Source organism: Pelecanus crispus, chromosome 8, assembly GCF_030463565.1.
Source record: "Pelecanus crispus isolate bPelCri1 chromosome 8, bPelCri1.pri, whole genome shotgun sequence".
Lineage (NCBI taxonomy): Eukaryota > Metazoa > Chordata > Aves > Pelecaniformes > Pelecanidae > Pelecanus > Pelecanus crispus.
In genome coordinates, this window is record NC_134650.1 from 8,268,043 (window position 1) to 8,295,935 (window position 27,893).

A 27,893-nucleotide genomic window follows, 5' to 3' on the forward strand; every position below is an offset into this window, starting at 1 on the left:
AGCAGGTTTTGTTTCAAAATCTACCATGATTACATTAAACAGCTCATGAGTGGTTTTAAAAGCTCAACAACTAATTTATGTGGGCTTGGAAGGCTTTGCGGCTTGCTCCGTTATCTTTTTAAGTGATCCCCTCAAGACAGGTGAATTCTCAGGCCCTCTAGCAGCACAGCCCCAAACACCTCCTGAGCGTGGCATTAGGGACAGCGGTCGCCCTGGGAGTGTCGTGGGGCTGTCAGGGACCTTGCCCCACAGGGGACATTTTCCAAGTTCCCCATCCACAGGATCAGTCTTTGGTTGCCCTCCCAGAGGGGCCTGCCACATCACTTCCCCCAGCAGTTCTCCCGTGGGCATTTCTCAGATGGGCAAGGCTCATTCACACCAGACACTCTCCTCTCATGACTTAGTTCTCACCATGGCTAGTTTTTCCACCAAAACCTGCATACTCATTAAAAAGATTGCCACCCAGGAGTCCTCACCAGTCTTACCTCCAGATCAGCCCTCAAGAAGGACACGTTCATGGCTCCTGAGCCACAAAATGAGGGTGATTTTAGCTACGGCAGCCAACTTTGCAGTGATGTGCTTGAAGAGTTCTCCCAGAACCTGTTTGTGTGGCTCAGCTTGGGAGCAGCAGCCCTGCGCCACGGGGAGCCAGTGCCAGGTGAGGAGTGCAGCATCTTTCATCACCCCAGCCAGCTCCTCCAACAGACACCGGGCTGTCTCGTGGGACCTGCCTTGTTCTTTTCCTCACCTCCTGATTCACTCCACAACCATTCTGATGCATGTGGGCTTTCCAGTGCCTTGTAAGTGGTGAGGACATGCTGCTGCCTTTGCATAATGCAGTTAAAAATCAACCAACCACAACACACAAGTCCATTGGAAACCAGGCTTCATTAGTGCCAGCGCAAGAACAATTTGTTTTCTTCATTCCATCCAGAGCTGAGCTGGTTCTGAACTCCAAATGCTTTCGCTTGTCACTGGTGCATTTGTGCTGACTCAGTACATAACTGCAAGAAAAAAAAATTAAAAAAGCTTTAAATGCTTAATGCTAACCATTCTGCTGGCCAGATGAGGACTTCACGTTTTGTATAATGCAGACCAGATCACACTGTGTTTAGGAACTATTTGCAAAGCAGAATAGGATTTATTTTAGAATTTTTTTTTTCCACTTTAAAGGTGGGAAACAGCCCAGGGTCAGCACAGGGTGAGGAGTTTCAGGTGTTGCTGCAGGAGAAACCAGCTCCTCCTCTGGATCCCAGCCACATGTGCCGCTTGTGCTTCGGCTTGAGTACAGCCTCATCAATGCAGTCCAGATTGTTGACAGGGCGATATGAGGATCAGGGATTTCACACCAGCTATGTTTGCTTGGGTTTAGTGCATAAATATTTGTTGCAAATGTTGACATTTGATTTTGACACATTAGGGATTAAGGAGTGGCTCAGAGGTGACGGCACCTACCCGGTGGTGCCTTTTTTTTGCACAGAGAGAAGACACCTATGTGCTCCTTAGGGTGTCTTCAAAGGCACATAAACATGAATATGCACTGGGAATGGCACAACCCCTTTTACACACAGCTATCCCCACTCTGTCCACCAACCTCCTCCTGCACAGATGAGGCTGTCACCATCAGACCTGAGAGTCCTGTTGCACAGAGGTAAAACCAGTTTCCCTGTTTCAAAAGCATGGGAAGAAGGGAAGTGTCGGCATCCCAACTGAGGAAGAGGAGTGTTGCCATCAGCAAGGGCCATGCAGGGCTGATGTGGCACAGATGCGTAAGAGCCAGTGCAGCCTGCACAGGATCAGGCCCCGGGTGGTTTTTTTCTGCTTGGGTGATCAAGCCAAGAGCCAGGGCCAAATGCAGCCTCAGCATCTGTGCAGATCCACTCCTGCCCACTTGATTTACAGCACCCTTTCAGCATGGCTGTGCCTGGATCTCGGCTTGTCTGCAAGCCTTAAGAGTTGGTCTAAGGAATTATTTTTACACACCAGTACGTGCAAATAACATGCGGGGAGTTATTTGCATGATACCCCACCCAGCCTGTCAACAAACATATCAGCTTCCTGGAATTTTTGCTTTCTTTGTGTCATAGTATTTCTAGATCCAGGATGTTTCTCCATTTGCCACACACAGTTCAAAGCTGGTCCTGGTAAGCAAAGCAAAAGGAAATGGAAGCAGGTGGTGTGGGAGGTTCTTCATCTGCAGTCACAGCTCGCCTTTTATAACAAGCACCTTTTCTTTCAGGTCTCTGTGTAATAAGGGGAGCTGCTCCATGCCTGGTTTCCTCTCGGGCAGAGGCAAGCATATTGCCACACTGCTCCTTGATGTTTGGTATTCGAGGTCTGTACTATGCTGACTAGGCATTGGGCAGGGAGCAATCTTCTAAATAACCTGGTATTGTTCCTGGGTCCTGAAACTCTGCTGCTTGAGAGCTCAGAGAGGCCCTGACTCTCTCCGTAAGGAGGATCAGATGTAAGCAGGGTTGGGGAATTAAAGAAAATATTTTCCTTTAAAGAAAACTTTAATATTTTCCCTTCTGAGTCATACAGGCTTTGCCTGAGGCATCATCATTTCTAGAGAGATGGGTTATTACATGGATTGGCAGGATGCAGAGCTGCAATGTAACGTTATCTCATTGCTCATGTAACTGGGCTTATGCTTGAACTCCTGGAAACTGGAGAGTAAACAGGGAGAGCCCAGATCGGTATCTGGCTCATTTTACTCTCTTGGGCCGAACATCTTGGCAAAGAGGCTGGCAGAACATTATCATTTGGTCTTGGAAGCAAGTCCCACATAAAATGCATGGAGATGTCTTTTTCCATGGGCAGTCATGTGCAAGCCACACACTCCTGAGAAAGGGAGTACAACTAAAAGCGAAGTCAGAATTATCCTCGTTATGCAGGGGGAAGCGTTAGGATGGTTTGTGGTGCAGGGTGCTATAAGCTTGCCTTGATGTGTTGCAATTGTTTCATTGGTGTTTCAAGGGCAGCTGAGGATCTTCCATCTGTAGGAGATCCCATGGAGGGGCCCAAAGTCAGCACGGCTCATTTAGCACCATCTAATCCTAGGGTACATAAGGGCATGGATAATATAACCAAGTGATTAGAGGAGGAAAAGCCATAAGGAACCCACTCTCTGAGACATGACACCACCTTCACATTGCAGCATGCTCCACCACTTTCAAGGGGGTTGGTATCTACAGGGAGCTGCATCCTAGCAGGCCAGATCTGGAGGTCACATCACCCACTTTGTCTTCTGGATGGGAAGAGCTGATTTGTAATCAGTCGTTACTACAGGGCCAGACAAAAGTTACTAGCTTCACAAGCTGCTGTGTGTCCATGTGCCTGACCTGGGACGTGTGGCTGGGGGTGACGCTGTGGTGACCCATCACTGCAGCTGGAGGACTCGCCAGGCTGCCCTGCCCCACTCATTCACCAGCCATGTGGCCTTGGCTCCTTGCCCCAGCAAGGAGCGAGTACGTGCCGCCTCTCTCATTTCTTCCTTTTTTTACTTTTCCTGTTTAGCTCCCGCCCACCTGACAAAGATGCCAGCAGGGCTGGCAGGGACCCAGCGCTGCCTTCTCACTTTGTCGAAGGAGGCTGCAGTGATGCCTCTATCCTGCCCTGGTCAGGTCAGGGCCAGGGTCCAGCTTGTCCCACTCATCCAGTGCCTTAATGGGTGGCAGGAGGGTGCTAACTGGCAGAGGAGCCTGGCTCCCCTTCACCAGGGCACTGACTGGGAGTGAATCTGCTGGTGCCAGCGAGGTTGTCTGGGGCATCCCAGCGTGACGGTGCAGGGCGAGCATGGGCAAGCTGCGAGGTCCTGCAGCTGAGCATCCTCTCCATGAATACTCCTTCCCCAGCGGCCAAGAGCTGCTGGGTGAGTGCTTGCCCCAGCTGCACTGCCCCGGGGGCTGCAGATCTTTCCCCCTCTCTCTGCTCTTGGTGTTGGCTCCTGTACAGATGTTTTTTCTAGATAAACTTTTGTGTGTAGCTTCCTCATCCTCTGCCCTGGTCTTTATTCCTTCAGCTCCAGTATCTCCACCACTACGAGCCTGATAATCCAGTGCTCTTCTTCGTGAGGACAAAAGATCTCTTGCAAAGCCAGTGGCTCAAATTCCAGCTAAGACCATGGAGGAGATCCAAGCACCTTGAAGACTCAGGGAGCAATGCTTAGGGTCTTCCTGCAGCCCCCCTTCCCCACAGCCAGCCGGTGTGAAGCCCTAAACACAGGCACTGGGCTGGATTTCGGGCAGAATGAGCAGGGCCGTGTCTCTACCACAATTATAAATAGCTGCTTGCGGGCTTCCTGGCTGGCTGCAGCAGCGGTGGCCTGGGCAGAGCTTCCTGCTCGGAGAGCAGACGATTATTTCAGGCTGTGCCATTCTTTTTCACGGGCTGTTTTGCCTGCACCTTTCGCTGAACTTTAGGCAGCAGGTGAATCGTGTTTGCGTGAGTCATCGCCCCGCCACCAGCGCGCACTTTCATAACGCGCGGACATCGCGGCTTTTAAAGAGGTCAAGTTGTTAGTACTCAGTGGAAGATCTGTCACCCAGAAACCTGTCCTGGTGGATCTGCCGGACCAAATTGCAGGTTTTCCTTCGCAAGAAGCCTGGCACCATTTCTGTGTGGGTTTTAGGAATGTATTGCAGTGAGGTTTGGGTAGTAAAGAGCCTGCTCTGCTCTTCTGAAGGAGCAAATGCAGGAGTCCTAGAAGGGTTTGCAGGGCAGAGAAAGATGCTGTGAAAGTTGTGTATCCTTTGAGTAATTTTTATGAAAATGAATCCCAAGCACTTCAGTGAATAAAGTTCTGCTATAACTTTTAGCTGCTAATTAACATAACAAAAAGTCTTAATTTACAGATTTTCAGAATGAGGGGACAAGTTGCAGAAGGACGCAGGCCAGAGAAGTGTGTGAGTGCTCTGTGGGAAGCAGGAGCAGATGTAGGGATTTGACCTTCCAAAACACCCTTCACTTCCAAGACTCAAGTTCTGTTTGGGTTTTGCTTTTCTTATTATTCAGCACAAAAACTGAAGAGTCGTTTCATAGGAAACCTCTGCCTGGTGCTCTGCAGAGTTTAGCAGATCATAAGCAGGGCTGCAGGAATCAGCTTTTCTGGGAAAGTCAGGATTTCTAACTGTTTCCATTTTTTACTGGAATGAAAAAGCAGCTTGAATTTTTCCATGAAGGAGGTCACTTGGGAACAGAGGAAAGATTTCTTTTTGATCTCTACCTTAGGGGGGCTCGTTGCCCTAATAGGACACTTTATTCAGTAAAGCGCCTAGATGCAAGATGAAAAATTTCATTGTAAAATAAAGGTCCGACCTTTCTGTTCTGAAATTGTTGGCATTTATAGAAAAATGTCTTAATTTGGGGACATCTCTGCATGAAATGGTATGGAAATCAATTCCTTCTCCATGCCTAAGTTCTCTTGGCATCTCTGCTGCTGTGAGGCCCTGGACGGCCGTGTGCCGTGCGGGATCACTGCAGGTACCCTCAGATGCTGTGAGCAGGGGCAGCACAACCCCTCCTGCTCCCCAGGGACCAGCTGAGGTTATTATATAAAGAAGAGTAAATGTGTGTAAACAAGGCTTGCTTAAGTAACTCCACGGCTGCCAGTTTCTCTTGCTGGTCTTTTCCTACTCCACCCCTCCAGAGCCTGACACGATGGGTATTCGGCACGGCTCTGTCCTCGCTCCTCTCCCTGCCAGCTGAAGACACATCAGCTCCAACGAACCCATAGTTGAACCTTGCAGACACTTCAAGCAAATGAGGTGGTTAAACATCCCGATGAAGTCAGACCTCACGCCTAGCAGCGCTTGGGAAGCTGCAGGCTGTCACGTCAGCGGGCAAGCACCCATCTCGGCACACCGAGGTCGTGCTGGGGGACATGTCCCACTGTCACTGTCCCCCTGCGGCTAAGGGTCCTCAGCATCGCCAAAAACCAAATGTTCCATCTGCTTTTTGCTTCCTCCACGAAGTGTTTTTAGAACCCTAATCCACGTGGCTGGCACGAATACTTGCGCTATACACCCGTTCACGTTGCCTGGCTTCAAGCCAGGGCTGAGATGCAACGAGGACTTAGGGATGCCAGATAACTTCAGATGGTTTCCACCCTTGCAACTTTCCGGGGAAACTTAAGCGGTTCAAATCAAGGCAGCACAGGGGCGCAGAGGGGAGCGAGCTGTGGGCCGGCTGAGGTGCCAAAGGCAGGACAGAGAACCTCTCGGCTGCCGGAGGAGACGCCTGCATGTTCGCACAGCTGGTCTGTGGGTGTGTTTTGCTTTTTGCTCTTGTGCCACAGGAATCTGGCTGCACATGTTATATTTGCAGAGAGCTTAGCGCAGTGGCCTGAAGCAGGGACTGTAAAACACAAACAGCAAACAGTAAAACTTTGCCTGGCTCGGCGCTTGCCATCACCCAGCAGCACAGGGTGTACCCACACGGGCTCCAAGGGCATTGAAGGTGCTAGGATTTGGGCACTGTGAGGACACGTTGGTGGAGTCAGCTGCAGACAGCCACCTGTGAGCTTCACCCACTTTGGGAGCTGGGGCACAAGGTGCAGAGGACAATTTTAGGGCTTTTAGCTTGTTAGGTGAGGCATCTGCCATCAGCTGAAAAGCAGAATCTCACTTCAGTGAGATGCAACACCTCTCAGCTCCAACTGAGCATCTACAGGCATGCTTGACCTTAGAAAATAGAGTCTGGCACAGCATGCTTGAAAAGTTTCCAACCTTTAACTTCAAAAGCAAAGGCAGGACCTCCCCTTTTCGTGTCCAGATGCAGAGAATTTATTCCAAGAGATTCCCATCCTGTGGGAGTATGGCCTGAGGGGACTATAAAATGCCACAACTCCATATACTATTTGGAAGTAGGTTGTGTCTTGTGCAAGAGTCCTGTGTACTTGCACAGAGGGGAAAGTAAAATATCTAAAATAACTCCACACAGGATTATTTTACATTAAGGTGGCCTTGTTCACACAGCAATAAGGCACTTGAACATGGCCTGTCCGTGCTGAAGCCAAACCAGTGCATTGAAACCCAGTTTAGCTTTTGGGGTTGTTTGTTTTTCCCGTCTTCATCTTTTCCCTTTAATCTTTGTGCTGGATAATTAAGACAACATTCCTCACCGTCTTTCCTGCTGTTGTGATTATACAAGAGCCAGCTGCATTTGTTCCATGAAAACAACATCTAAAGCCACATTCTATGGTTTCAAGTAAAATCCTTCACGGTGTTGACTCTTAAACTTAAGTTTGTCTGAAATCGGCATTACTCAAGAAAATCCTGTCCTGGTTTCAGCTGGGATAGAGTTAATTTTCTTCCTAGCTTGCTTCCTAGAAAGCTGTCTAGCTTCCTAGCTGGTATAGTGCTGTGTTTTGGACTTAGCATGACAATAATGTTGATAACACGCTGATGGTTTAGTTGTTGCTGAGTACTGCTTATGCTAGTCAAGGACTTTTCAGCTTCCTGTGCTCTGCCAGGTGCACAAGAAGCTGGGAGGGGGCACAGCCAGGACAGCTGACCCAACCTGGCCAAAAGGCTATTCCATACCATATGGCATCATGCTCAGTATAGAAACTGGGGGGAGTTGGCCGGGGGGCAGCGATCGCTGCTCGGGAACTGGCTGGGCATCGGTCAGCGGGTGGTGGGCAGTCACATCACTTGTTTTTCCTGCGTTTTGTTTCTCTCTCTCTCGTTCTCCTTCTCATTACAATATTATTATTGTTGTTGTTGTTTTATTTCAAGTATTAAACTGTTCTTATCTCAACCCACGAGTTTTCTTCCTTTTGCTCCTCCGATTCTCTCCCCCATCCCATCGGCGACGGGCTGTGTGGTTCTTGGTTGCCGCCTGGGGCTAAACCACAACCTACCCTTAAAAACAGACTCCTTAAGGAAAACAAATCAAGGCAGCGACGCAGCGGGGAGAGCTTGTGCTCAAGTTTGCATTGAAGTTTTTTTTTATTGATGGTGAGACTTCTGGGCCTAATACCACCCGCAGCAGCGGGGTGCAGGCACTGCTCTTAAGGGCACACTCTCCTCCTCCGAGCTCCCTGGTCGCTGCAGGGGACGGACCCGCTGCAGGAGCCTTACAAAACAGCCCGCCCGTTATGAAACCCGGGAACCCGCTGCCGCACGTCCCATCCCCGGTAGATGGCGATGCCAGCTCATTTTTCCCAATTTTTGCCTCCCGTTTTTTTTTTTTTTCCCCTGGCGCTGCGCCCGGTTCCAGCCCCAGGCGGGCTGCGGGCACGCTCAGCCCCCCGCGCTGGGGGCAGCACTGCGGAAAGGGAGGGGTTTTGGGGGGGCTTTTTTTTTTTCGCCTGTAACTGCTTTTCCTATGTTTTTGGTAAATTTGAAATCACAGTCAGTTGTAACAGCTCAGCACAGCCCCAGGCGTCTGGAGCCACCTTTTGCACAGCCTGTCTGTCCCAGCTCAGGCAGCTCCATCCCACAGCAAGCAGCATGGAGGGGACATGGAGGATATTGAGGCTACCCTCATTTTGGGGGACAATAGTTCCAGGCAGCCAGAGCCCCTGGGTTTCTCTCCAGATTCTTTCATGGTCTTGAACAAAACCTCTTTGTGCTCACCCAGATCCCAGCTCACCGCCCACTGCCTTTCCTTGGTTGTTTCCTTCTTGGCAGGGACAGAAAGCACTGGGTAGGCAGCACGACTGGATAAATAAAGAGCATTTCTGTTTGGAGCCCACAAACACCTTTATTTGGCTAAAAGTGGCCCAGGCCCTCCACAGCGCGTGCTGCCGTTTGCATCCCCACCTCCTCGGTGTGCACACACTGCTGCTCCGGCATGCAGAGGCTAATCTTTGTCTTCCTTCTCATCGTCCTTGTCGCTGCTCTGGTCCTGGGACAGGAACAAAAAGAAAAAGGACACCATGTGAGAGGAGTGCTGTGTCGTTTGTTTTCCATCCTCTGGTACCTGTGGCTATTCAGTAGCACCCGCACCCAGCACCCACACAGGGGTTTGCAGGTGCAAATCCCTTGGGCCAGCCAGGCCCCAGCACGGTCACCTCCTCTGAGCCGCTGTCGGAGCTGCTGCTGCTCCTCCTGTCCTCTTCCCTGTCTCCCCACGGGGGTGAAGAGAGAAGGACAAGCATCACTGGGGACCCTGACACCGGTTTGCTGTTCGAGCTAGAGCCTCCAGTCAGGTGTCTGGTGTTGTGGGTATCTCGAGCCAGGCTTTGCAGTGCTAGTGCTGCTGTGGACCTGTGTGTGCCCACGGCCCTGCAGAGACCTCCAGAGCCAGGAGCAAGGATACGGTGATGTGTGCGGCGCAGACAGCCTTGCTGTCTGCAGCAGCATCTCATCTGGGTTTAAATAGGAGGAAAAGGAGGGAGAACTAACTAGGAATATTGGGAGCAAAGAGAGAGCTGTCTCTCAATGGAAAAGCCACAAAGACAGTGTGATTTCTAGGCTGCGGACGGCATAGCTCCATCTGCCAGAGGTGTGGGGCTGCCAAGGGTCAGACACAGCTTCCCTTCAGAGCCAAGATGTAAATCATTTGGGGATGGTGCTTTCTAACACCGTACGAACCCTGGCTGCTGCCCGTGCCTGCCTGCGCCAAGCATCCTTCCCCACGGGGCTCAGTGTTAACCTGGGAGCTCTGCATCATTCACGTCCCCACTGCGCCATGCTCACCTGCAGAGGTGGCCCTACTCTGTAGGTGTCTGCCTCCCCTGGGACACCGATCCTCCTCGCAAGAGCTGGCCCCATCCCACCACACGCTGGGCAGTGGGTGCTCAGGGTGCTGGGTGCCCCACAGATAGCACACAGCCAGTGGCACAGTTGGGCCAGGGGGTCCCCAGCGTAGCCCATGGTATCAGATGGTTTGGGAAGTGCTGGGCTCACCCTGAGCACCGCGCTGGGGACTTTGGGGCTGGAAACCCTCTGGCAAACGCTTCAGCAGCTGATCTGCAGAAAAGTCCATCATCCCCCTACCTTTTCCTTTTCCTCTTCCTCCTTCTTCCTCTTCTTGTCCTTCTCTTTTTCTCCCTCAGTCTTTTCCTCCTCCTCTTCTTCCTTCTCCTCTTCCTTGTCCTTTTCCTTCTCCTCTGTCTCCTTATCTTCCCGCCCAAACCCTACAACAAGGCACAGAGGGAGGTTCTTTGCCAGCGTGCAGCATCCAGCGCACGCAAACCCAACAGGTCCCCCTGGGTTCACACCAAACACTCACATTTCAGGATTGTCGACATTTCACCGCAGCCAAAGAGCTCTGGGGCACGAAGCCGTCACACCTACAGCACAGAGAGGACCTGAAGGAGCAACTGGAGGGTGGAGTAAGGTGAGCTTTTCAGGGATGAAAACACCTCCCTGGACCCCAGCGTTTGGTTTTCTCTTCTCCACACCCTGTGCACTTCCAACCCCCAAAAACAACAGGGAAAGGGGTAAGGCAGTCAGTGGCCTCCTGAAAAAAATGAATCAGACCTTGTGCCCACCCAGACAGCACCCATTGCCCTCCACCCGGGGAAGCAGCAAGGGGAGAGTGACAGAGGCAGACAGAGAAACCTGAGGGCAGGGAGATGCCTTAAGCCGCCCGTGAGCAGGTGCAAATTACAGAAATGTTTTAAAGGAAATGCGGGTGAATCAACAGAGAGTCGGTGTTGGGGCTTCCAGGAAGCCCTGGCAGAAAGGAGACCTCCCTTGGGGACAGGGCGATGGCACGGAGGGAGATGGAGGCAGAGCAAGCAGAAGAGAAGCAGAGAGCAATGGCAAGAAAACTCTGAGCGTTGATCAGGTGCCTGAAAGGTGACAGATGAAAAGAAAGACGACAGCTTACTCTAAAAATAGCAGGACCAAACAAAGTCCATGAAATAGCCCAGGCAGGTCAAACCCTCCCTCTCGTACGCAAATGGCAAAATGGGGCAGAGGGAAGGCAGCAGGGGCAAGGGATCAGGCCCCGTCTGCTCACAGGGAAGAGCAAGGTTGCTGCCGCAGCAGGTAATTAGGAAACAGTTTCTCTTCCAGCCTCTGATGGAGGGAGGCAGGATATTAATGCTTTCTTTCAATGTTTTTTTTGGCCACAAAATGACATCATCTGGTTGTTATTTGGGCTTTTAAAAGAGATGGCTGCAGCCTCTGAGCCGATAACATTGATTTGTATTTGTTAAACAGGTTTTTAAAACCCCAGGATGCTGCAGGGCAGCGGGAAGCAGTGGGGTTTGGGGCAGCAACGGGGGAGAGGCAGGTTGGACGGGGAGGCAGGAGTGTGGGAGGTGGCTGATAAAAGGTGTAATCAGTGCAAAGTTACAAACTAATTAATAATGAAGGGTAATCTAATTCATCTCCATAATTACAAAGTGCGAGTACTAATTGAAAATAATTACATTTTAATCTAAAATCATTAAAAATAATCAAACATTAACAAAAGAAAAGGCAGCCCCTGGGAAGCCGCAGGAGAAGGTGTAGCTGATGCTCTGACCCGCACACCAAAGTTGCTCCGCAGCTCCCGCAGCATGTGCCCAGCCCCAAAAATCCATGGGGATGTCCCTACCTTGTGCCTTCACTGCCGGGCGGGTGAGCAGATAGGAAAGGCGCAAGGTACACAGAGGTGGACCTCAAGCTTTGCTCTAGGAAATGGGCAACCAGACCAAAGCCCAGCAGCCAGGGCTGGGAAGCAGTAGTGCTGCCCCAACGCGTGCTAAGAAATACCACTGGGGGGGATTACAATCCTTTAATTCCCCACCTCACCGCTAACCCTGTCCCTGGGGACCAACCCAGCCAATTTCCAAGAGGTGTGGGGGGCTCCCCCACCCCAGGACTCTGCCGTTCTCCTGTTCTGGGGATGCTAACCCTCGCCCTGCGCAGCCCCCCGCCGTGGGTGGTGGCTCAGATGATGGCTGCCAACGCTCTGCTCTTTTTCGCATCCCAGACCAGCAGATCCAGTTCTGCCTGTTCCTTCAGAGCCTCAACCATCCCACATTTCAGGCAGGCCTCTCTGTGCCCCAGATGAGCTGGTTCCCTAAAGCCAGGGCAGGCAAACCAGCAAAACCGAGCGATCGGCTCTATGGTCCCCACTGACAAGCTCCAGTTGCTCCCCATGGCTGAGCAAAGCACGAGGTGCGCGTGGACCAGACCTCTGGCTAACGAAGCAAACCTGCGTATTCATACCCGGCCAGGTGCAACAGCCCGGGTGGCCTTACCCCCCCAGGCACCACGGGCGTGCAGGTCGCAGTGTTTGCACCAGCTCCAGTCTCACCCAGAGGACTGAAGTCTCCTCGCGAGGCTCAGGCGTGACGCCCGATTCCCATCCCCAAGACTGCACGGAATGTGACCCATCTCAGGGATGCTCCTACTACACCCTTTGCTTCACCCTGCCCTCCCGCTCTGCTTCTTCAGCCTGTAAAATTGATAAGAGACTGTAAATCCCATCGATGACATGAGGAAGCCAGGAAAGCACCTTACCTGGAGCTGAAAAAGCCAAGTGGCTTCCTCGACGCCTGGCTGGCAGCTACCAGGGACCTGGGTATTTGAGTGTTGCGGTCTCCTCCCCAGTCCCACTTTCAGAGCAGAAAAACTGGCTCTGCCACCCGCCACGGCCAGCACATGACACTGGGAACATGACCAGTCCCATTCGTACCCACAGGAGCCTCACTAACATTGCCTCCAGTGTGGGCAGGAGCAGAAAGACCTCTTGACCCTTTTTAGGCAAGCCAGGGCAGCTCTGGAGGCTGTAGACGTCCACGGGGACCAGCCCTGGGACCAGGGATTTAATCTGGGAATATGCTGTGGTCAGGACCCTGTCTGAAGCAGAGAATATGGGATTTGGGGGTGTCCTTAAAACCACAGTGGGAGGAACCTTCAGCAGGTCCTTGCTTCCCTCTTGGTGGGAGGTGTCAGGCTGCTCCAGGAGGTCCAGGCAAGGCTGGACCAGGCAGAGCTCAGCACTCCCAGCTCCCTCTGATGTTTGTCCTTGCTGCTGGCTTTCACTCCAACATATCATTAAGCAAATACCTGTCAGCAGAGAGCAGTTACCAGCAGGTCTACACACTTGCATAATGTGCTTCCCCTCTAATGCAATGCCCTCATTTCTAATAGCACCAATATGGGATAATAACAGTAACAATAATGTCAAGAAGGGCTTGTGTACCTGAAAGCTAATTTGTTTTCTCCACCTAATAAAAGGTATTACCTCTCCCACAAGATTTACCCCATTTAAAGCCCTCAACTCTACAACAAAGTTGCTCCCGCAGTCATTTTACTTTAATTTACAGTAATTGTAGCATGCGTGGAGCCCCCTCCAACCAAGCAAGACTAACCCTGGATAACTCCTGTACAGCTGCTTGCTCCCTGCATTAAGTCACTCATCCCAAAAACGTGGCCATGCCTGCCCCAGGCCTCCTCCACCAGAGCCTGCACTGGTCCCAAATGCAGAGCAAGAGTCCCCTCAGCAGGTTTAGATCAGAAATAAGGGATGGGTTTTAACAGTAAGGGTGGATAAACCCCAGAGCAGCTCAGCAAAGCTGGTGAGAGTCCCCATTGCCAATTTTACCATTAATAGCGGTGGTGCTTTCTAGCAAAGATGCTTCAGCTCACACACAAATCATTTGGGGAACTCCCGGCAATCAGCACTGTCTTGGCACAAACGATAGCAGCAATCGTGCCTGTCCCGGCGCGACGCAGCCACCAGGTCGATGCAGCTGGGGAGCTTGGGGTACAGTACGAGAGCTCAGTGGAGACACGCACGGGGAGCACAGCGCGGGACCCTGGGCCAGATCCAGGGAGGCTCTTTGGTGCTGGGACCAGCTGGCATCCAACCTCACTCCTCTGAGCAGCTCCTGCCGCCTTACGAGGATCCTCCCCCACAAAGACTGCGCTCCACCTTATTTTTAACTGGTGACCTCACTGCTCGCTCCCAGCCAGGCTCTCAGTACTCTGATGCGAGGGACCTAAAGCCTGCAGCATCCTCCAGTTAGAGCAGCCCAGGGGACAGCCCTGCCATCGCTCCCTGGACACGGGGACACAAAGGGAAGCAGCTCTCAGGGACTGCCCTGGCCATCGGGCCAGGCTGCGGCCACCAGCACCTTACAGCACAGGGCTGGCTGCCACCACACAGCAGGACAGCGGAGGGTGGCAGCCGTGCCTAGGTCCCAGCCCGCAAGCCACGCAGGCTCTGCTCTCTCCCTGCGGTGGGCACGAGGCTGCCCTCGAAGGAAGGAAAGCAACCGGCCAGCCAGCACCCAAAGCACCGGCGCATGACCACCTCCGCACTGCCGACAAAGAGCAGAGCTGTGAGGGACTAGCAAAACTCCCAGAAAACGTTAATTAGCACAGTACTGGGCACTTACATCCTCCATTTCTGTGCCAAGGAGCCTTTGGCTACAGAAGACCGATCTCTCTGCTTAAATCACATTATCATAGACCGCTGTTTATTTAGGATCCAGTGTGCACACCTGGGAAGGAAATGCCAGAGCTCTCCTCCTGTCATTTCTCCCCTTCCTGGCTCTGAGTCAGGCCATTTAATTTGTGCTGCAGATGACCTGGGACAGCTGTCCTCTTGCTTGGGGCCACCAGTGGCAACATAGCTGCCGCTTCTTCCAAATGAGGACAACTGCTCATCCCGCCTGTGTCAGAGGTTTTGCTGCTGCTGAACGTGCATGTTTTAATAATGAAAAACGAGTCTCTGGGAAGCTGGTTGGGCAAGGGCTGGGAGCAAGTCCCGATGCCCCATCAGAAGGACCAAGCCTTTTTTATGTTTTAAACCTTTCCACGGCAGCTGCCAGGAAGCAGCTTTTACAGCTGCAAGTAACAGAATCTCTCCCAAGGAAAGAAAATAATTGTGGAAGGGTTTTTCCCCTCCAAGTCACTGCCAGCATCTTAGCTAACTCTTATCTATTCTCAGCCACCTCTCACCTCCCCAAACACTACCAGAAGTGCTCAAAGTACTGCCAGCTCTCATTAGGTTCATGTGCAAGGCAAGGCAGAGCAATAAGACCTCCAGACAGTTGGATGCTGAATTCTGATGAATCCTTTGGGTAGGAAGATTTCAGCAACTGTGGAAGTGTTTTTGTTGGCCATCTATTGCAGTCCTTGCACTGGCACACAAGTGAAGCTCATGCACGTTTGATTATTGGCTGCTATAACAAAATCCAGGTGGGCATATGACTGAAAGAAGTACTGCATGCATCTTCAAAAAAAAAAAAATCACCTCACTTCCTTTAATTATTAAACTACAGCACTGCAGGTCAGTAGAATTTATCTGCAAGAAAAGCAGCTGCTGCTTCATAAAACCCCATTATCTTTATTTCTTCTCTTCTGACATTTCTGTAAATTTTGGCTTTGCGGCAGAAGCAAAGCTGCTATTTTGCACTGAGGCCGGAATGGGGAGCTCGGCTGCGGGAGCTCTCACTGCCCAGCCTAGGTTCTGAGCCCTCTTTCCTATGAGACGGTACCCTGCCATGAGAAAGGCCCCGGCTCTCCTGGCCCCAGAGCAGCACCCAGCCCTGCCCTGCAAACCACCGTCACGGCTGAGAAGACAACCACCAACACTGTTCTTTCGTCTCATTTCATTCGTGCCCACTGCTATCTTGATAGCTTTTAACTGAAATGGTTGTCAAAACAAATCCTTTCTTTAATAATGTTATCAACCAAAAGAAGAAAAAAAATAGTTCATTGTAGTGCAATTTTTTTACCCCAGACACACTCCTTTCAAGTCTAGTTTTAAGATGCAAAAAAAGGGCTCTCCCTTTAGAGATCTGATCAGCCTAACCATGAGTAGGCTAACCAAGCCTAACCAAGGCTTTTTCCATATATATAGAAAATCAGAAGAGCCTTAGCCAAAACGTTTTCTAATAATAAACCCACTTCTCTACTGCACAAATAGAGCAGAGGGATGTTAAGCCTTCAGTACTGCAGAAATGTGCAAGACCTGCTAAAACCCAGAGGATTTTCAAAATGGGATTTGAGCATCATTGTTACCAATGAGCAAGAAGAAAGGCAGGTGTGACACTCGGTCACCTCTGGTTAGCTATTCTGGACTTCTTGGAAGTTCCATTTTAGCTGTGCATTTCTGCTCCTGTGATTCCAACACAGGCTGCTCCTTCCCAATGGGCAGGCTCAAAAGATAGAAATTGCAAAAAGGAACAAAGCAGGGAACTTTCACAGCACAAAGAAACAGATACCGTATGTGGAGCAGCTTCTGAGACAAATTAGGACTCCTGCTAACAGAACCAAATTGCTTCCTCTCCCCCTACTTTAATATACCTTCCAAGAAGGAGCACATTACAGTGTTTTTACACAGAAACAGAAGAAAACCAGTATCTGACTTTGTGAACAGTCTGTGGCTGACATGTCGAGCTGCACTGAAAAAGGGGGGGGAGTCCTGCTAAATTCTCTCATTAAATTATCCAAACACAAATGAATCCCTTTTAGCCAGTTCTCATTTATTGCTACAAAGAAAAGTACCCACATTCTTAGGGCCAGATCAGCATTTGCCCAGCTCATGCTGAAGCAAGCACTCTGCAAGGGAACAAGAAAACAGCACCCTAGTCAGAGTCCCCGTCCCACATCCCTGAGTCATTAATGGACATCTTCAGGAAGCTGGGGCTTCTCTTCAGCAACAACAGCTTGATAAGGAATCTCCTCTGCTTTCCAGCCTAGGAACTGCAAGGTCCATAATCATAAATATTTGCCTTTTCTTGCACCTCCTATCCAATATTCACTTCAACACCAGCGCAGTTATCAGGAACCTAATTATGTCTCTCTGACTTAAAAATCACACCATGATTTTATCTAACACTTTTAACTAGCCAGCTGCTACTCTTTTCTCCAGCATTGTCTTCACAGTCCAGAGAGCTTCTCCAAAGAGCTTGTTAACACATACAGCAGAGGGATTTCAGTGAAAAGGTATAGACAGTCCATGCAAACAGAGAAGCAATCTGCACTTTAAGTCTGTCACGTTGTCCACCAGCCTGGACTATGCTAATCACATTTCACAATGTGCTGTAAGAGCTGTCATTGCCAGACTGCATTTAATCACCGTTCTTGCAGCAGCAGCGATCAGAGTTAATCTTTTTCCCTTTAATAACAGCCATTACATCATTCTCCAGCATGGAAACTACGAAGTGGGAAGGTCAGAAAGTTCTTAATTAGAAGGATTTTTATTGCTGTGATAGTTCTGTTCTAGCCTCAATAAGAGAGATCTGCAGTACAGGCAGCAAGAGCTGGAAGGCGTCTTGGATATATGAAGCACTGTTTGAAGCCTATGAAAACAAAAATCAAAATACACAAAATGAATAATTATGCTACCACTCAGCTTTACTAACCACATACTCATTTCAAACAGCATTGATTAATGCACATAAACAGAAGCCTAGTGCTTGTAGGATTTGTAAGGCTTCATTCTAGAAATCAATTTAATGTTAAGTTTTTGAGGGGCTTTATGCCACTAGGCAAAAAAGCAACTGGCTTAAAAACCACAAAATAGTATCAGGTGCGATCCAAATGGTCTTCAATAATAGATGAGAATTTATTCCAAAGCGAAGCATAAGCATGTTGTGGCAGGAAGGAAGAACACACCAACAGGAAACACCTGTTTCCTACCATACCTCAGAAGTTTACAAGCATTGAGAACCAACTTAACAGCTGGAAAGTGTTGGGACTCTTGCAGGCTAATTTATGAGCTTGTCTAAGGTTTGACTTCGGACATTTAAATTCTAGAAATCCAGACTGCTGTATTTAATATGTGTCTTCTGACCCATCATAACTGTCAGCTGAGATCACATAAGGCTCACTCTTCACTAAGCACCTCATCTCTTGTGCAAATCTACAAACATTTATTAACACTTTTAAGTTATTAGATAGCGTCCTGGTTTCAGCTGGGATAAGAGTTAATTTTCTTCCTAGTAGCTGGTATAGTGCTGTGTTTTGGGTTTAGGATGAGAATACTGTTGATAACACACCGATGGTTAAGTTGCTGCTGAGCAGCCCTTACACTATGTCAAGGACTTTTCAGCTTCTCATACTGCCCCGCCAGCGAGGAGGCTGGGGGTGCACAAGAAGCTGGGAGGGGGCACAGCCAGAACAGCTGCCCCCAACTGACCCAAGGGATATCCCATCCCATATGACATCATGCTGAACAAAAAACTGGGGGGACTTGGCTGGGGGGCAGGGGGGGCGTGCAGCCACTGCTCAGGAACTGGCTGGGCATCAGTCAGCTGGTGGTGAGCAACTGCACTGTGCATCACTTGTTTTGTATCTTCTTTTAATCATTGATTACTATTATTTTCCCTTCCTTTTCTGTCCTATTAAATTGTCTTTATCTCAACCCACGAGTTTTACTTTTTTTCCGATTCTCTCCCCCACCCCACTGCAGGGGGAGCGAGCAAACGGCTGTGCGGGGTTTAGCTGCCTGCCAGGTTAAACCACGACAGATAGGTAAGCAGACTCTTAGACCATGGGTTAGAGAACTTGGCATGCGTAAGGATAAAGAAGTGGAAAAAAACAGCATATGTGTTTTTTTAAGTATTAGCTTAAAGTTTTAACTTTAGTATAACTGACCTCCAAAAACACTCCAGTGATTAAGGGATTAAGCACATCTGCTTTCTCTTTGACCTGTAGAGATCAGACATATATTATACTGATTGAAAATTTGATCACATTTCTTCAAGCAAGATAAAGCTAAATCCTCAGTAAGTTTAAAATCACCATTGCTCCCTTGACTATAGGAAAGCTAAGTCACAAGCTGCAGAGGACCTACCCTGTAGCATGCAAATAAGAACAAAGTAACCTGCATATGCCCAACGCAAGTCGTATATGAATACCCACATTACATCTTCAAATGAACTGTGGACAACTGGAGAATTTAGAGATAATGATATTATCTTCAGTAACACCTGAGTGTTTTGGAAAATCCACAACAGAATCACAAACCTTATTTTCTTCTATCTCCTTATTACTGTCAGCACCAATTCCCACCCCCACTCCGTGCCTGGCTGAATGCAGCAGGAGGCATTCAAAAGCTCAGCACACATTCAGCTGCCACAGTTGGGGAACACTGACCTAGAAGATCAGTTCACAGGGCAAAAAACTGCACCTATAAATGTGCAAACACAAAAAGCGCTTTGTGGTGAGGATCCCAAGGCTGTAATCAACTAACCACATCTCATTCCCAAGAACTATGGTGTAACTCTTACCCCTGCAGTTGTTAAGCACGTAGTAAACTCTTTAGAGAAAGCTGACAGTTCTTTACAAAGCACAATTGTCATTCTGTGGAAGAAGAGTGGGAAAACCATGTAGTAAATACAGTCTACAAGAATAACTTACTTTTAGCATTCCTGTAAAACGCAAATACCTTGTCTCATTGCATATAAAGCTAAATTAAACCAAAATTGATATAGAGCATATAAACAGTGCATGAAAATCCAGAAGTTCCCCAAATAAATTAGGGAGGGGAAGATGGAAAAATATATGATTAAAGCTGAAGATCTGAAACAGCATTCAGAGGACACACAGATCCATTCGAAGAAGGAACAGTACTAACTTGCTTTTTTTTTTTTACTGACAAGCGTCATTTTCTGAATTAGAAAGTACGGCATATTTCATACACTTGCCAAGTATCTCCCAACATAAAAGAAAAATCTTGTGTTACGCATTATTGGTAACACCAATCTACTAATTAGTTGCAGTAATTTTACAATATCATGTACCTAACATACTACATGATTAAAAAAAAGAGGTAATTCAGAATCACTTTTATACAACTGCTTTGTCATATTTTAAATGTCTATCTACTAACTAGCACAAGCTAAGGGCAAACATTCTTTTTGGCTATATAAAAGCTTTCAAGCAGGGTTTCCTCTTTCTTATCAAGAAATTTCTTTAAGCTGGAAAAAGAGACAGCTGAATTCTGCTGGAGACAGCGATGCCACTCATTGCAACTTTGAATACACATGCAGAATTCAAGAGCCCTGCATCCTATGGATTTGCAAAGAATTATTAGACAGTTTAATCAGTATGTAAGTAATTATATGCTACACATTTACTAAGAGATGAACTTACTGCGAAAGGGACTTGGCTCTGTCTGTGGCCGTCACCTCTTGTTTCTGACCATGTAGAAACAAAGCTGCACTTTTGTGAAACATTTCAATGGAGCATGCTGTCAGTTCAGCCAGACTTCTTATGGCAAACGCATGAATATCCTGCAAGAGTTAGAAAGACTCCCCATACCATACAAAAACTAGCACCTTTTACTATTTAAAACAAGTGAATCACACAATGCACTATCACTAGACTGCCCTTTCAGACCTCAGAATATGCGCAGAAATAGAAACCCATAAACTCAGGGAATCCAACTGTAATTTAGCAGCCAGATAAACACTCTGCGGTCAGATATTCTCTTCCTTCATTACTCAGTTACCTCTACTGATTTTTTCGCATCGTGGTCACCATCTCTGGATTCTACTTGGTTTTCTTCACTCTCTTTTTCTTCTTCAGGAAGACTACTGTTGAATTGTGCTATCCATTCATGAGCAGATGTCCTCACCTGTATGAAGATGTGCCACAGTATTTACTGACTGGAATGAAGCCCCCCTGCACACCACAAAACATGGAGTATTGGATCCCTCTAGACAAAGCAAACAGCTACGACTCCTGAGCTAGTGAGAATAACCAGGATAAATGATCCTAGTGCCTTCAGGACTTTGTAGAGGGCTGGCTGCACTGATGTAGTTGAGGGCAGTCATTTCTCTAGCACGGGGTGCTGGAGTTTACCAGCAAGACCACAGCTAACAGAGGTGCTTCAAAAACATGTCTGCAGAATTCTGCTGCCACTTGGTGGATCTGAAGGGTAGTGAAATGAAGGCAAGAAAGGCAATTCTACCTCATACCAACTTCTGAATGTAGTAAAACCAGCTCCTTTGTACCAAGAGTTCAATTCATGATTGTAGGTTGATCTCACTGTGGTGGCTGAACGCTTACTGCTCCCGGTTATCTTTGCTACCACTTATTATTGCCCAGTGACAGGGCAAAGACACATTGGCGTCTACTGATTCAGAGCCAAAGACATTACAGAACATGATTTTGCCCCATAAAGCAAAGCAAAAGGCCCATCTCTTTTGCCTACCATCATCAAAGGACCTAAAACATGGCTAGTTTTTATGCATTTGATATTTTCACAAGCAAAGCAGGACTGAGAAGCAGTTCCTGTGAGGAATCTCTCCAGCTCTTAGAAAATGGGAAATAACTTACCATGATCAGTTTGTCCGGCTTTGAGGAGATACGCAATTCTGAAAACAACTCTGTTACTTCTTTTGTGAACTCCTCATCTCCTAAAAAACAGGAAAGGTTAAAGAATCCACACAAAGGACAGTGTCCTCGTTTTGGCTGGGATAGAGTTAATTTTCTTCCTAGTAGCAGGCACAGTGCTGTGTTTTGGATTTAGTAGGAGAATGTTGATAACACGCTGATGTTTTTAGTTGTTGCTGAGTACTGCTTATGCTAGTCAAGGACTTTTCAGCTTCCCATGCTCTGCCAGGTACACAAGAAACTGAGAGGGGGCACAGCCAGAACAGTTGATCCAAACTGACCAAAGGGCTATTCCATACCATATGATGTCATGCTCAGTATAGAAACTGGGGGGGGTTGGCCGGGGAGCAGCGATCGCTGCTCGGGAACTGGCTGGGTATCGGTCGGCGGGTGGTGAGCAATTGCATTGTGCATCACTTGCTTCGTATATCATTATTATTATTATCATTATTATACTGTTACTATTAGCATTACTATTTTACTTTATTTCAATGATTAAACTGCTCTTATCTCAACCCAGGAGTGTTTCTCACTCTTACTCCTCCGATTCTCTCCCTCATCCCATCGGGGTAGGGGGAGTGAGCAAGCGGCTGCGTGGTGCTTCGTTGCTGGCTGGGGCTAAACCACGACAGACACAGGAATAAGAAGTACTTCAATGCACAACTAGCTCTGTACAAGTCTGTCAACTGTTTCCTTTATTTCTCTTTGAATCATCATCTCAGGCAACAATGTATCAAACCTGGTCTTTTTTTTTAAAATATGATTTCTAAGGTAAGTTCTGAAAAGGTGGAGACACCAGCGCCAGAAGGTTAGCTTTTGCATTCTCAATTCTGGTTTTGTAGCTAAGGTAATTTTTTTTTTTTTTTCCAGACAGCATTTTATAATGCACTAACTTGCACATCACCTTGGAGAGTCTGAAATATCACTTAAAGTCTATGGTTCTCCTACTATATATGGCAGGGCAGATGTTAACAGTGGGGGGAAGGCTGTGAGATCCATCACGTGCAAATATAAAAGATACATTAAATGTTAAATGATAGCAAGTGCAGGTGTGTAAGCCCTCCCTGATGAGCCATTTAGGTAAAAGCAATGCAAGAAATTTACATTTAAATCTGTGTAATCCTTAAGAATCAGATGGCTCTTGTGTATGGAGGCACCTCTGAGTCTTTCGGTCTGTGTGGCTAATTCTCATTTAAAAAAAAAATAAAAAGCCTTTTTGCTTTCCCACAGGTTGGACAACTCTATTCACAGTCTTACCCTCATGGTCAGGGAAACCCAGTATCTCTTTGAATTTGCATCTTGGCCCAAGGTCAGTTGTATGAACTCCCCAGGAGTCAAGCAACTCTAAGCCTGCTCTGGCAAGAAATCGTTCCTGCTACAGAATTCATGCACAGCAGCTTTTCAGAGATAAAAGGTATTGCTACCTGTCATGCTTCTGGCCACAGACAGCTTTGGGATTAAGCATCCAGCTAAAGAATAACTTAACTTTGGCATCATGCCCATTGCTAGTGATCAGGGCTGGTTGGTTCTACACTGAGAATTTCATTGAGAACCAGCTTCTCCTCCCAGAACCTGGGGCTCTCTTACCCTTCTTTTCTTCCTCTTCTTCTTCAAAGAATTCAGGTAAAGAAAATGCTTCTTTGAGTTGTTCTATTTCCTCCTTCAGTGTGTCCAACTCTTCTCCAGAGAGCGCACTTAGAACCGATTTCACCTAGTTAGGGGCAGCACAGCCAAAGAGAGAATCATAAATCCAACAAGAGAAAGAAACAGCATGGAAGATGCAGCACTGGTTTACATTGCATGTAAAAACATCACAGACTGATGTTAATGAGAAAGTGGTATTTTCCTACAGGAAGAAGGAAAGGGAAAATGACCTATTTGTGAAGCCCCGTTAGGTAATAATGGATTCTTACGGAGTTATTCAAATTTCTTTCATAAAAAAAAAGTGAATAACTTCTGAAATTGCATGCTGATCTGCCCTCCTCCCTGCCCCAAGACTGAGAGCACAATCTCTACTGTGCTTACAATACTCTCCTCTTCTCCAGACCAAGGCAGCAAACAAGTGGGTATGAGGAGAGAGTAACTTGTGAAAAGCTGTTGAAGACATGCAGGAACTGAGGCTAGCTGGGTAAAGAGAATGGCTCTAGGAGCTGAGGACAGGCCGTAACGCTCCCAAGGTAAACACCACATCGTAATGCAATGGTCAAAGTGAAGTTGTGTAATCATTTTATAGCAAGTTCTGAACACTTCATTTTACATGTATATACATATATTTCTAATCTTCTTTCCCCTGCTCAGCTGAACTCAAAATAGAAGGCAAATTGCTCAAGGCCATTACCTTTGATTCACTCTCTCTGGAAAGCATCTCTAAGGCCTCCAGATGCGAAAGACCCTGAAACTCATCAAACAGTAACCCATAATGGGCTTTCTTCTCCGTAGCCATGGTAACCTCAGTAGCTGTCTGCTGCTCTTCTTTCTCCTTTGCCTCTCGCAAGACCTGAAAAAGAAAAGCAGAGGACTCAGGTCTGTGCCAATGGATGCAGAATACAGGAGAAGGCGGCTTTTGGTTCAATAGTAAAAATGGTTGCTTAATGACAGGACCACAAAAGAAGGGAGAAGAAATGAGAGAAACCAATGAGGAGCTGATATAGAACTGCCATACCTGAGATAACGTAGAGTTTCTGTTCATTAGGCCCTTTGTTTTTTTGAATCCAGGGTCTCCCTCAGCTATTACATCCATTGTCTTTTTCCCGATGAATTCCAAGGCATCCAGACCTCCACTAATAACACTTTTTCCCTAGGAATCAGATTTTGGAAATTGAATTGGGGGATTTATATCAGCAATGTTATGCCGAACACGCACATAAAAGCCAAATTGGTCCTCGCCACCCTAAAATTCAACCCTAATCACCACAAAGACAGCAGGAGGACACGGAAGGAGCCAGAACCCACTACCATCCAACAGTTTAACATACCACTCAGACAGCTGCAGCAATCTGATAGGAAATACATTTTTATTTTGTGAACAAGCTGGTTCTCAGCACATTAAAGTATTTAGTTCTCATCCTTCTAATCAGAAAACATTAGACCTGTGGGTTCTGGTTGCTAACTCTTGTTCAAGCCTTAAAAGCAGAAGCAAGCTTTCCATCTGCAGCTCTTTCAGATTCACAGGCAAATTGACAAGACAGCAGATCACAAAAGCACAGTTTCTAAGGGTAATGGGTTCCTTTGAAGTGCATTTCTCATGGTCACAGGAGCAAGCTGATTTTCAAGCAATTTGGGCTAGTTTCACAGAAGTTTTTGAAGAAGAGAATGGATTTCATCTCTAGACAGTTCTGTGGAAACCAGTGGAAATATTCCAGGAATGAGTCTGACCCTGCATTTACCTAAATACTCTAAAGGAAGGGAGCAGAGATAACAGAGTACAGAGGTGATATGCATGGGAATGCACGCATCACACAGTCCACCATTAGGTTTTTTTGTTACGTATCGGCATTTAATACAGAACTCAAAATTCGAGACAACTTATGCATTAAGCGCCACTTAGAAGCAAGGCACAGGATAAAGATTGTCTGAAGGCTGAAACAGTTTCTCACCATTCATCCCACAAAAGTCAAAATTAAAAGCTTCCTCTTACGATGGTTCAGACGAAAGGCAAAAACCCCCAATGCTCTCTTAAACCCATTGTCTCCTGCATTCCCAACTCACTCACTGTGCTTTGGACAGCAGTAGAGATGGTTGATAAAACTCCAAGAGCCCCAGCAATAGGGAAGGAACTGCCATCATCAACTGCATCTGTGCTGTTAGCACCCAGATTCTCGTTTCCTGCATTAGAAGGCAGAAAATTAACTTCCTCACTCCCAAAAAGAAAGATCCTGTCAGCTGCAGAGTGGAGAAAATCAACAAACACCAAGTGTCAGCCAGGAGCAGGGCTAGAATTAGGATTCTTTTCCTATCTACTTTTCAGAGCTAATAGAAGTAAGCAATAGAGTATTATTTTAGCACAGAGATATCTACCTCAATATGCAAGATGCAGAGTAAGGTGATGTTATTTTGGGGCTGATTATGTTAGAGAAACGTTTCAGTGCTGTTCTTATGCAGTAAAAACTGACCTCTTGTAGCACTTCTAGTCTCTGAGGAGATTTCACTAGGACTGGGGATCCCAAGGGTTGTTTCTGCTTTTTCTATGACATTTGAAATACCTTGACCTAGAGAAGACAGCAGTATTACTTTAACCATGAGATACAACAGATATCAGAACAGAAACAGGATTAGAGCTGCATATTGTTTTTTATTATTCTGGATTCTTCCTGCTCAAGACAGCTTACCCAGCACTACAGCCTACTACTATCCAGCTTGCTTACCAATGTAATGAACTCAGGTTTCATGTCAGCTTTTAAATCAAGGTGTAAATACCAGCTGAATACCAGTTTAAAATACCAGCTGAAAATTATGCAAACACCTTAAAAACTTGAAAGTAATTTTGGCTGTGCATATCTCCTTAATCTCACTGTACCTTTTGGTACAAGTTTTCCCCATTACTTAAACAATTCTCTTGACATTTTTCCAATAATTGGTGCTATAACAGAAATTCCCTTCTCTAGAAACAAGCTCAAAAGCACTAGCTTGAGATATGAAGCATGGTTAAAATATTTATCAAATACCAGAAAGAGCCTTACCTACAGTAGCTACAGTAGCGGACGCAGTTGACAGAAGAGATTTCCCCCAGCTTCCCCAGTACCCCCATCCTGTCTGAACTGCAGCAGGAGAATCTGAAACCTTAATGAAGAAAAGTGGGAGAGAGTGATGCGGGTATTATGGTGAGGAGAGGAACACAAGCAGCCTGTGACGTGTAACTTCTGTGCAGCTTTTTCTTTTCAGATAAACAGCAATGTGAATTTTCAGAAAAGGAGTGGGGTTTATGCTCAGAATTCTTCTGTGCTCAAAGCCATGAAACATGAAGTCACATTATTCACAGCTAGCACAGGAACGTACCTTGAGGGTTTCAGCTGCGGGCTCTTCTGTGGCAGCAGGCTGGCTTGGTGGTTTAGGTTCAGGTCTTCTCCGAGTCATAGGCACAGGCTCAAGCTCTTGCTCTCTCTCTTCATTGCTCTCAGTGCAGCCAAGTTCCTCTGCTTTCTGTTCATTTTCATCTTCGTAAGAGGTTTCTTCTTTCAGATTTTCACCGCTGTCTTTCTCAGACATGACTATGAACATCCACAGAAAGAAAAGCAGATAAAATAATTAGTCCCTTGTACCCTTTGACATTAGTTCAGAAGCATCACATTTGGGTTTTAAATAATTAAACACAATTAAGACAGAAATCCCTTCATGTTGCCACACATGCCCGAACAAACAGATTATGTTTTTAAGCAAGCATGTACGCCAAATTACATCTGACTGGAAGAAATGTCATGCTTGGAAGTTTAAAGTCCCACAGAAACACGTGGCTTTATCTGACACACCCTCTCCACAGGAAAGAAACAGGTTGCTAACTCCAAAAAGCATATGAAAGATACAAAAGGTCCTCAGATAATTAAATACATGACTTGCTTCACTAAACAAAAGCGAAACCAAATTGCTTTGGATGGCTGCTTTGATGGGTGTCAGATACAAATGGGGATAGCTGTCAGAAAGCCAGGCAGGTAGAGAGGCAGCAACCGGTTTGCTTCTGTATTTAGGACTGAGCTTCTCACCAGGGCGTTAACACCACCCAGAATTTGAAATATGCTCCAGCTGCCACAGCAACCGGCTCCAACATTGCACATTGGCAGTGCTGGTGCCCGTGAACAGGGGCTGCCATGCCGCGGCCTGCTCAGGAGGCAGAGGTTTCTCTCTCCTCCTGGCTTCCCTGGCAGCACGTCAACAGCTCCAGGGCAGTAACTTGAAGGCAGCAGCAGCAGCAGGCAGAGCCAGGCAGGGCCACGCTGAGCACCCCCCAGCATCGCCGCCAGCGTGAAGCTGCGTCCCCGGAGAGGCGGTCGCTGATGCAATCAGGGCAGCTACCCCCAGCCACGGGATTTTGTTGGCTTTAGGCAAAGGCAGCGGACAGCACTACAGCAAGGGCGGCTCGGGGTGACGGGCTGGGGACCCTCACCCCATTTCCCCATGACCCCCCCAGCAGCGGCTAGCGGGACCCCGCAGCAACCCCAGCACCCCCGGGCCTGGCCGGCCGCGGTCGGCTCCCACCGGCACCGGGGTCACCCCACCGGGCCCGTCCCCTCCCGGGGCACCCCAGCGCTCCCAGCCCTGGGGGCCTCCCTGCGCCTCCGCTTCCCCGGGAGACCCCCAGGGTCCCTTAACTCCCACAGGGGGCTGCCTGACCCCCAGGTTACCTAAAGCCCCCCCATGGGACTCCTGCCCCACAAGGGGACCCCCAGGTGCCCACAACTCCCCCACGGTACCGCCTGCTCACAGGGGACCCCCAAGTGCCCAAAGGCCCCCTCCCCTTGGGACTCCCCGTCCCACAGAAGGCCCCTTCGAGCCCCTTGTGCCCCCGGCCCTCCGAAGGCCCGCTCCGCCGCCCCGGTGCCGGTGCCGGTGCCGCCCCCGCCTCACCCGCCGGGCTGGGCCGGGCCGGGCCGCCAGCCCCGCGCTCGCCGCACTGGGCCGCCCGTCACCATCGAGGCGCGGCGCAGAGCGGCC

At 48.1% G+C, this 27,893-nt stretch overlaps 1 protein-coding gene across 1 annotated transcript; it reads right to left on the reverse strand.

The window, feature by feature from the left end:
* Positions 1-9,985: 9,985 nt before the first annotated feature.
* FAM114A2 (family with sequence similarity 114 member A2) lies at positions 9,986-27,836 on the reverse strand. Its single transcript, XM_075715105.1, is given in 20 exon segments — positions 9,986-10,087; positions 10,183-10,261; positions 12,411-12,426; positions 12,429-12,596; positions 12,599-12,637; positions 12,640-12,749; positions 17,113-17,206; positions 18,504-18,557; positions 19,139-19,211; positions 20,004-20,143; positions 20,362-20,487; positions 21,192-21,271; positions 22,836-22,959; positions 23,587-23,745; positions 23,911-24,045; positions 24,961-25,073; positions 25,361-25,456; positions 25,928-26,027; positions 26,244-26,455; positions 27,807-27,836. Coding segments are annotated over 18 exon segments (1,896 nt in total). The 5' UTR covers positions 26,454-26,455; positions 27,807-27,836; the 3' UTR covers positions 9,986-10,087; positions 10,183-10,202.
* Positions 27,837-27,893: the final 57 nt, after the last annotated feature.